The 10041-nt window shown below is 39.1% G+C and overlaps 1 protein-coding gene across 4 annotated transcripts; it reads right to left on the minus strand.

Annotated features, from left to right (window-relative positions):
* Positions 1-748: 748 nt before the first annotated feature.
* On the minus strand, positions 749-8252 carry LIG4 (DNA ligase 4). 4 transcript variants are annotated; one of them, XM_036831336.1, is made up of 3 exons: positions 5840-6936; positions 3612-4630; positions 785-3074 (listed from the first exon to the last, which is right to left on the minus strand). In XM_036831336.1, the coding sequence occupies exons 2-3, from the start codon at positions 4597-4599 to the stop codon at positions 1864-1866; spliced, it is 2199 nt and encodes a 732-aa protein (XP_036687231.1). In that variant the 5' UTR covers positions 4600-4630; positions 5840-6936; the 3' UTR covers positions 785-1863. The 4 variants fall into 4 exon arrangements, with proteins under 4 accessions (XP_036687229.1, XP_036687231.1, XP_036687230.1 ...); XM_036831334.1 differs by lacking the exon at positions 5840-6936 and adding an exon at positions 8185-8252 and having other exon boundaries at positions 749-4630; XM_036831335.1 differs by lacking the exon at positions 5840-6936 and adding an exon at positions 7776-8198 and having other exon boundaries at positions 786-4630.
* Positions 8253-10041: the final 1789 nt, after the last annotated feature.

The following is a 10041-nucleotide window of genomic DNA, read 5'->3' on the forward strand; positions in this document are numbered from 1 at the left end:
AAAAAAGTGGGTGTTATTAGCATATTTAAAGCCACTGGGCAGGATGAGAACACCTATGGATTGAAAGGAGAGAGAACAGGTCTAGTACTAAGAAACTGAACTCTCCAAGAAAATCTAGAAAGGCATTCTTGCCAGAATTTTGCAATGTGTCTCAAGTCACTGGAAAATACGTAACTATGAATCAGCAATTCCATTTCTACAAATGTAAACAATTGATTACAAAGCTCAGTAAAGAAGTGAAGGTGACTTAGTGACATATACTAAAAGCCAGGCAATAAGGGCCAGCTGGATACATTACAAACCAGTCAATGGAATATTGTGTGGCAATTAAAAATGATGTAGATATAGTTTAGTGACCTGTAAATATTCTCACAATTTATTAGGTGAGAAAAGCTACTCATAGAAAGCATTATAGCTTATTTTATACTTATTTGTTACATGGTAAATATGCATTTTGTGCTTTCCTTACCATCAGTAACCTAAAATAGATGTTATTATCTTTGGTGGTAAAATTATGTACTTTTCTTCTCACTACACATACTTGTATTTTGTAATTTTTCTCAATAGACATTATATAAAAATATACAAGTTTAAAAATTTTAATGAAGCTCAATCAGTAATATGAAATTCAAAGGACCTGAAATAGGAACTGACTTGAATCAGTCAAAAATTATATTAATACCGTAATGTCTATTTGACTGAAATAACTATTATGAATTGTTTGAAAATAAAGATAAGAAATTATTTTAATAGCACATTAAATATTTTATTTAAATTAAGAAATATAACAAAATAACATACATTTGTTCCATGGGTTCGATAAAATTTTTAACTACTTACAAATAATCTACACACAGTTTCTCAGGTACCAAATTCCAAGTATTTAATTGATGTCATAAAAACATATTTTTCAAAATGTACAGGCTGCATTCCAAAATTTGGTATATTTTGGTATTTATATATTTGGTACATAAATCCAGACATAATATATATATAAATACTTACACATACTATACAAACTTTACATAACCTAAGGGTAAATAAGTCACTTTAAAAAGTCAAAGCAATGTACTTCTCTGTAAAGAAAGTTATAACACACATGCCATTCTGACACATTCAATGGGTTATACTAAAGAAAATCACTCTTTGTGAATACTATTTATACTGAAGTACAAATTCACATAAAAGTATTTTCTTTAAAACATGCTCTATTTTAGAAAAAACATTAAGTGCGGGCCAAGTACTTTTAAAATTGCAAGAGATTTTAAAAATCAAACTGATCTAACTTTAAGTTTTTAGACTGTTAAATCTCATTCAACTTCCCCTGATTTAGCTAATGACATCATTAACAAGGTATGTATTCATGAGCTTGACTTAACCTTAAAAAATAAATTTGTTCACATTTAAAAGAGGAATTTTAGCCTTCAACTTAAAAAGACATATATTTACAAGTCCAATTGTAAAAATTCTGATTTTTTCTTGCAATGCTTTTATTAGACAAAAACTATTATTAAAATTTTTATTTGACTTCAGAAAATCCTCTTTAGGTCACTGTTTTTAATGACTCTAAAAGCTTCTAAATCTATTTTATTAATATCTGAGTCAAAATTCTAGATTTCTATAAGGAGACTGTAACGTTAAACATTTTATTTCATCTTGGTTATAAAAATAATCAAATACTACACTGTTAAAAAATTTTTTCCTGACATTGGGCCATTGGGTGTCTTTTCTGTATCAAAAGTTATGATTACTGTGTTTCTATATCTAATAATACTGCTTAAGCATAGATTTTAAGAGATTAAAATAAAATGTAGTTTAATGCGTCAGCCAGATCAGAGGCTTCCCTCACTAGGAAAGCTAGCTTCAAACCAAATATTGATTTTCCTCCTGTAGTTCACTCTTGTCTATTGATTCAGTTACCCAACGTTCTTGTAGGATTTTAAACTTTCTCTTAAGAGTTCTTCGAAAAGCTTTAAAGTCTGCAACCCGACTCTGATCCTCCCCAATGATGACATGAGACACTCCCTCAGCTAAGCAGGAAACTACTTTTGCTCCATGAAATTGAAGCTCCAGGGCTGTGATAGCTAATCTTGTCCCCTCGAATTTAGTATTTAAGTCATTAATAACAGTATACAAGTCCAAATAAACGGTGTGGTGTCGAAACATGCTAAGAGGAGTGTTGTCCCAGGAATACCGGTGTTCCAAATCGGCAATCACAGGACCCATTTCCCTAGGAGTCTGTTCACCAGCATTTTTAATTCCCGAGAACACTTCCTTCAGTTGGTTCAAATCTGTATCGACAAAGTAACTATCCCCGTAGCAGTCGTATTCCCGGGCGAAGTGCTGTTTTGTTGATGGGCACATGTGGATCATGAAGCGAGGCTGCCACGGCACACAGCTTTTGGTCTCTAAACACTCTAACAGCCACTCCGGCTTGACAACATCGTGTTTATCAGAAGAGATGATGTTTTTCACTCGAATGTTCTCAGACCCTGCAATCACACAGTATGTGTCTGGGCCTGGATTTTGGACTATGTAACCACCAAATTCTGCGATTCTGTTCTCCAGATCAGGCTTTGGATGGCTGTTTGTTCCACTCATGACACAAAACTCCACATCTTCAAATATATTAGAAACTTTGTTTACGTTAGAAAGGTTGGGTGCTTTTAGGTGCTCAATAATTCCAATAACTTTCTTCATCTTTGGGGCAGCTTTCCGCTTTTTTTCTTGTGGTTCATCATCATCACCCACATAAAGGTGTTTAGACGCAAGCTTTCCGGAGGCTTTCCCTCGAAGTTGTTCTAAGTCCTCCAGAGATGTACATTCATGCCATTCTTTGTCTTCTCTTATCTTCTCAATTCGTGGAAAACGCAACGTGCAGCCAGTTTTATACATATCACTGGGGACGATCTCTGTGGCCTTAACCTGAACAATGACCGAATTCCAAGGTTCGATGTAGACCTCTGGCTTCTCTGTTCCACATAAAATGCAACTTGGTGGAGCTTTCCTATGAAAAGGCTTCCAGTGTTTGGCCAACTTCAAACCCAGGTCATACAGTTCTTTCATGGTGTAACCTGAGCCAACACGACAGAGAGTATGAAACACTGATGGTTTTTCACCAGAAGGGGGTTTCTCTGACACCGCACACAAAAAATGAGACATCATTCCACCCCGGGAACCTTTCCCCCAGTAGCCCCCCACAATTAAGATGTCCAGTTCATCCATCAGCCCATTTACATACTCTGGTTTAATTTTTAACCATCCTTCACCTCTTTTATCTGGCTTGTAAATGGACAGAGGATGTTTTATCATGATCCCCTCTTCTCTTTTATCTATTGCTTCATTCAAAGCATCAATTACTTCTTTCTTAGTATGAGCTTGTGTTTTTTGCACTATTTCTATTCTACCTGGTATTGGCGTAAAAACACTATTAAGAATTTCATACCTCTTTCTCAGTGTCTCCTGCCCTAGCTTTTTATCATTAACCATCAATACATCAAAAACACAGTAACAAGTTTGCAGATCAGAATCTTCTACCATTCTTTTAATATCAAACTTATTCCCCTTTTGCATAAAAGTTTGTGTATTAGGGTTGTAGGCCATCATCTCACCATCGAGGATGCAGTTTTGAACATCTGTTTTGAATGTATTATGGATGAACGGTGTAAGGGAACCTTCCTGTGGGGAAGAACCAAACTGATCCTCATAGTTATATCCATTGCGGGAGAAGTACCGATACACGTCCCCATCCTTGTGCATTTGCATACGCTCACCGTCTAGCTTGGTTTCGATGTAGAAACTCTGGTGTTTCATGTCCTTCTCAATTCGCTCGATATCTGCTATAGTGGCCAGCATGGGTTTAAAGGCAGAGAATAAAGTGATAGAAATGTCACTGAGCCCAACTGAAGGATCATGCAGTTGCCTACAGACCTTTTCCAGATCTGTGGTGACATTATGCAACTCAGCAGCATCATTATGAAAAACAGAAAATACAGTTTGCTGACTAAAACCAAGCTTCAAGTCCTTTACAATCATCCGTATCAGCCACTTTTGTTCAAGTGCTGAACTCTGAGTTATAAGCTGAAGAACACTCTTCTTTACTAGGTCCTTCCTTTGGGCAGCATTATTGTTGGCAATGGAGTCTAAAATGTCATTTACCTGCTGTATGGTTAAACTTCCCTTCTGTAAACATCTGGGTTTCAACACAAAGTACGCAATCATCGCAAAGTCTCCAGCATCTCCACGAGTTCCGGTAGGTGTTCTGTAGTTTAGAAGTTTGAGGGCATCTTTTCCTTCTCGAGGTAAGTTAAGCAATTCAATATAAAGCTTAGCAAGCATAGTTTCTTTGATGCCATAGGCCATTCTCTCTCTTTCCAGCTGAGGAAGAATAAGTCTCATGGCTGGATAAAAAGAATCTGTGACATCTTTTTGGTTCTTATGAAGGGCATCATGAAAGTTTCTCCAAGAATCTAAAAATTCTTTGAAGTGTCTGATTTTTTCTGCACGTCCTTTACTTTTCTGTATTCGTTCTAAAGTTGAACATAAATCTGCAAAAGGAACGTGAGATGCAACAGTCTGTGAAGTTTGTGAGGCAGCCATGGAAGAGATGGTGAATCTTCGGGTGGTTTATCTGATAAAGCAAAAAGAGAATAACTGTAAAAGATAAAATTCAACTAAATTTTAATGTAAAGACCTTACAGAAAGTGCCCGGTTCATAACAAATGTTTAGTAATGTTTGTTAAATGAAAACAGACCAATGTTACAAATGATGTCTCTTTTCAACCTCTACATTGAATGATAATCAACTATTTTGTTTCAAACCCATTTCACTTCTGGGCTCCTGAGGTCTTTTCTTATATTTCTCCTCTTTTTCTTTCAGACCACCACCACACAGCACCAGAAACAAACTTTTTTTTTTCAATTTACAAACAATTTTTCCCATTTTATTGTTTTATTTTTTATTAAAGTATAGTTGATTTACAATATTGTGTTAATTTCTGCTGCAAAGTGATTCAGTTATACATATGTATATTCTTTTTTATATTCTTTTCCATTATGGTTTATCACAGGATATTGAATATAGTTCCCTGTGCTATACAGTAGGACCTTGTTGTTTATCCATTATATGTAAAAAAAAAAACTTCCTAAAATCATGTTTTTAACAAATCGCTAGCTCACTGAATTGAAATTCGGCTGAACTGAACTTCTACATAGATAGGGTCCTTTCCCCCAAATAAGTACCCTCTTCTTCCTGACAAAGCCTATGACTATGTTTACTGTCATTTCTTCACTGCTATGACAAATCACTCTAGCATTCAAAACCCAAATCAAAATATCCTCCCCATGAAATTCTCACTTTACCTATCTCTTAACTCTATTATCATAGTTACTTACAGTTTTATAAATTTAAATTCATTAGTGCACTTTTTTGGCTGATAATCCCATGCCAGTAATCCCAAAACCACCTGCTGACTATATATGGGCCATGCATTGTGCTATGGGCAAATACAGTATGTTTCTGCCTTAGGAGTACATTTTGCAATGAAAAAGAGATGTAATGGGAACAACTATAAAATGCTAAGTGCTTTAACAAAAATATAGCAAAAGTAAAATGTCATGAGACAGAGCTTTTCACTGAAATATCTCCTAAAAGTCAGAGAGGAAATAACAGGGGCCTCATTCTAGACCCTAGACCCTGGACTAGGGTCTAGAATATTTGCTAAGGTGGTCACCACAAGCATAAAATTTCTTTGAAGTTTTAAATAATCATGCAAATTCTATTAGAATCTATAAGATATCAGAATATGGTTTAAACTATGTAACACTAAAATATACTAACTTTTCCAAAAAAAGATTCAAGTAAAATGTGCACTCTAGGAACTTAAGCCATGTTTTATCTTGTGGTTTCCAGATAACTCCTGGCATATCCCCATGTAGCCCAGAGGGCAGGGAGTCAGAGCAGCTTCCAGGGAGTGGGGAGGTCTCTTGTGGCGCAGAGTCCATGAAACTCCCGGCCCCAGCAAACAAAAGAGAATCACACAGTATTATTAGCACGAGGCTACACTATCTAGCAGGAGAAATCACATGGTTAACTACAATACCACGTTTACTAAACTGTCAGTCTCTGGAGGTTAGAAATCATGTTGTAATCTGTGCCACTAGCTCCTGGCACATAGTAGATTGGTTTGTTGAATGAATTACTGAAACCTACAGTTGAGTTCCTGGAAAAGCACACTAGGGAAGGCCAGGAGCTGATCTCTCACACACACACACACACACAAAGTGGTGGGGTAGTTTGGTTAAAAACACCCAGCAGCTATGACTGCTCTGGGGAAGGTTAACAAAATCCATTTGGGGGCCTATGGGGAAAAAAACCCCTCACTTCTCAGTCTAATTCCTGACAGAGGAAATCCAAATTCTACGGTGTCCATTAGGCTGAGATAAACCCAGGAGAGACCACAATCCTGGGTCTTTTATCTCTGAATACAGGAACTGCTTCCCCTTGCTGTGTCTCATTTGAATAACTGACTAACCCACCTGGTTAGGTCTGTTCACTGTCTCATCTCTCAAAACATGCTCCCTCAACCCAGCGCATTACAGTATATAATGCCCTGTTTACAATTCATATATAATATATACCAAACGAAGTATGTTAAGAAGTACTTCTTTGAATGTTCAAGATTGGTATAGGGTTTCTGATTTATCTGTAGATTCTATTACAGTCTCAGAGTCAAAGTTTCCCTGAACAAGTCTCAGGCAAAGACTCAAATTACTTTATACTAATGTTGAAATCCACATAATGATGTAAATATATATGCATCGTAAAACTGCTACATAGATAACAAGGATTCCAAAATTAGTACAAAATGAATAGACTTCAAATATTTTTACATATTAAAATTGTACAAAAAAGTCGAATATTAGGATTTCCACTGCTTTTTAAATACTCTTTTAATTTTATTTTCTGGATTCTGGGGATTTTAGCTGATGTTTTTGATTTGTGAAAAAGCAATACAAAGAAGTTTGTGGTTAGGGCTCAGGCTCTGGAGTCCAATAAATCTGAGTTTAAATGTGGAGTCTAACACTCCATAGCTGTGTGATATGGGGCAACTATTTAATTTCTCTAAGTTTCAGTTTCCTTAAGTGTTAAGTGGGGTTGATAACTATGTAGAAATTAGGATGATGCCTGAGAATTCACATAAGATGCTTAACACAGTACCTGGCATTTAATAAGCCCCTGATCGATTTTAGTACTATAATGCTTGTTGACGCAAAAGACACTCAACACATGAATATTACAAAATACTAAGCGGATAAGAAGAGAGGGGGACGATTCATTTTGACAAGGATAAGCAAAGCTTTCAAGAGAATATATACAAATAATTAGTACAATAATGACTCATCCATTCAGCTGCTGCCTATATACAACAAGACACACTAGCAAGGTTTTATTCGGTGAATATGGGAGATGACTCAACGCTCTTCTACTGGAGAGAAAGGGATGGCACAGGTGAAGTTTCCTTCGTGCAACCCTCGACAAGACAGAAGGGTTGACAGGAGCCCACCTTCCACAGCACTTTGTGATATTCTGGGAGAACCTCAGGAGAAAGAAATTAGGGGTGAGGAAAAGCCAGAAAGCTGTGGGAGGCGAGAAGTTAGTGAAAGACAAGGTATAAGAGAAACAAGCGTATTCCCTCCCTGCAAAATCACTGGACGGTCCACCCTACCCTCATCAACGGATGCCGGGGGAGCCCTGGCCCTGGGCAAACCGTTACCTCTGAGTCCAGGGGTCCCCAGCTGGCGGGGCGGGCGCCGGAATCAGGTCATTCAAGCAGCCAACACGACTCCTGAGAGTCAAAGGCGGGGGACACTACAGTCCCCTCGCCCCACGTCCCAGGGGGTGCGGTCCAGAGTAAGAGCCCCGAACCGGAGACCGGGCTTCTAACGCGGCGGGTCGCCAGGGTGTCGGTGCCCCTCACCCGGGGACCCGAGGAGGATGAACCGAAGGACGAAGAAGAAACCTCAACTCTTAAGACTGTAGCATTTCCTGGACTAAGAAGACGCAACACGGCCCCCTCCTGTTCGGCCACACCTGCCCAGCCTCCGCCTGCCCAGACTCCACCTCTGGATCCTCCGTGGAATCCGAGGCCCCTCCCGGGCCGCCACACAAACCGCCAACCTAACCTGAAGCCGCTGCTGCCGCCGCCGCCACCAAACCGGAAGCAGGAGCACCGAAGGCCGGTTCCGCCAGCTGCTCCCTGCGCAGGCGCAATCGCTTCCTGCGGACGGAGCGGCCGTGACTTCACGCGGCTGATGTACGCGAGCGCCGTCGCCACCTGCGGGCCCAGAGGCTGTGACGTCAGGAAGATGATGTGCGCAGGCGCGGTGCCTTTCCGGAGGCACTGGGAGGACCGCCCACCTCGCTGGGCTGCAGAGTCCCTGAGGGAACCGGGGTTACAGTGTGGTCACCAACACATCTCCCGTTGGCCTCAGCAGCAGGTGCTCTTTGCAAACGGTTGGCCCACGAGAGTGGATTTCGTCGCTGAGGGAGACCCCCAAATACTTTGTCCACTGGCTCCTTACTGGGACTGTGAGCCTGAGCCTCTCTGCTTAGGCTACTCTTAGCAAGTGACAGCCTGTCAAAGTTCTGCTCCCTATGTGTAAAGAGTGGTACCATCACTCATTTCCGCGGTTGTGAAAGCACCCAGGGGAGAAGAGGGCATCTTCCCTCCCAAATCGTCTGCTGTTTCATTTAGGTGGAAAAATATGCTTTTGCAAAATTGTCTAAGGCAGTTCTTTCCTATTTGTTTTTCATGATGGTGCAACTGTGATGTGAGCTCTTGTCTCCTAACACAGAAATAATACATAATTCACAATAATACATAATATATAATTCATAATACAGATACAAACAGTTGCATACTCAGAAATCAACAATGGACTCCTAGTTTCTATTCAAGGATTCAAAATAAAACTGTTCCACAAATCTCTACTGAGCACCTACTATGATATTGTAAATTGTGCTACATACAGAGGATTGAGAAATGAAAACAACCCGAATCCTTGTGTGTGTCTTTCCAGGAGTTGTGGCTTTCTACCAGTATCTTGCTATGGTTTGTCCTCTTCCACCATGGAGAATTGAGAAATTATTCATAAACTGTAGGAGGAAACAACTTTTAGAATTACTTCATTTTAGCATAAAATATTATTGCCTTAATATGAAAGTGAAATTTTGCTACAACAAGCTCTGAGAATACATTTTGGAGTTTTAAGTGCCCTTAGGAGTTGTCTAATGTACAAAAGCCTCTTTTTACAAACTGACACACATTTAATCCACAGTACTAATTTGTAGTAAAGCTAGACTTAAGGCTCCTTCTAGCTCAACAACAATTATATGTCACATCAGCTATGTTATCTACTTTTCTAAAATCACTTGAGTCATAAAGTCACATGGTACTGTTTTGTGGGTAATTTTTCCACCTACTAGTCAACTTAATTATCAATTTACTTTGGAGGAGCACCCAATACTGTTAAGTTAGAGGACCCTCCACGTGCCCATCTTTTGCGAAGGCATTTGTGTACATTTTTGTACCCTGTTCAACATCTACTGAGCTTGTATAATGTCAGAGATTGCACTTTGTATTAGTGCTATAAGAGGGGAACAAGGAAACCAGACAAACTCCAGACAACTAGACAAAGTTGTTTCAAATCCCCGTCTCCAAGTTACCATGTTATTTTAGCCTTCTGATGCTTGGTTCAAAGAGAATCAAGAGTTTTTCATTGAGTATCGTCTAGAGTTGCTTTGATTATTAGCTTATTTTTGTAAGTGGTCGGTCTACCATGGTGGGTGGTGCTTATCAGATGATGCACCACCTGATAACAATTCCTGATAATAACAGAAATTATTATCAAGAGCCTCTCTGACCTGAACCTCTCAATTTGGTAGCAGATTCCAAGCTTTAAAAAACACTGTTACATATCCTCTGTATATATAACACAGGGTACAGAGAATAGGGAATGACGGGGGTGGGGTCAGACATC

Source organism: Balaenoptera musculus, chromosome 18 (assembly GCF_009873245.2).
Source record: "Balaenoptera musculus isolate JJ_BM4_2016_0621 chromosome 18, mBalMus1.pri.v3, whole genome shotgun sequence".
NCBI classification, from domain to species: Eukaryota; Metazoa; Chordata; class Mammalia; order Artiodactyla; family Balaenopteridae; genus Balaenoptera; species Balaenoptera musculus.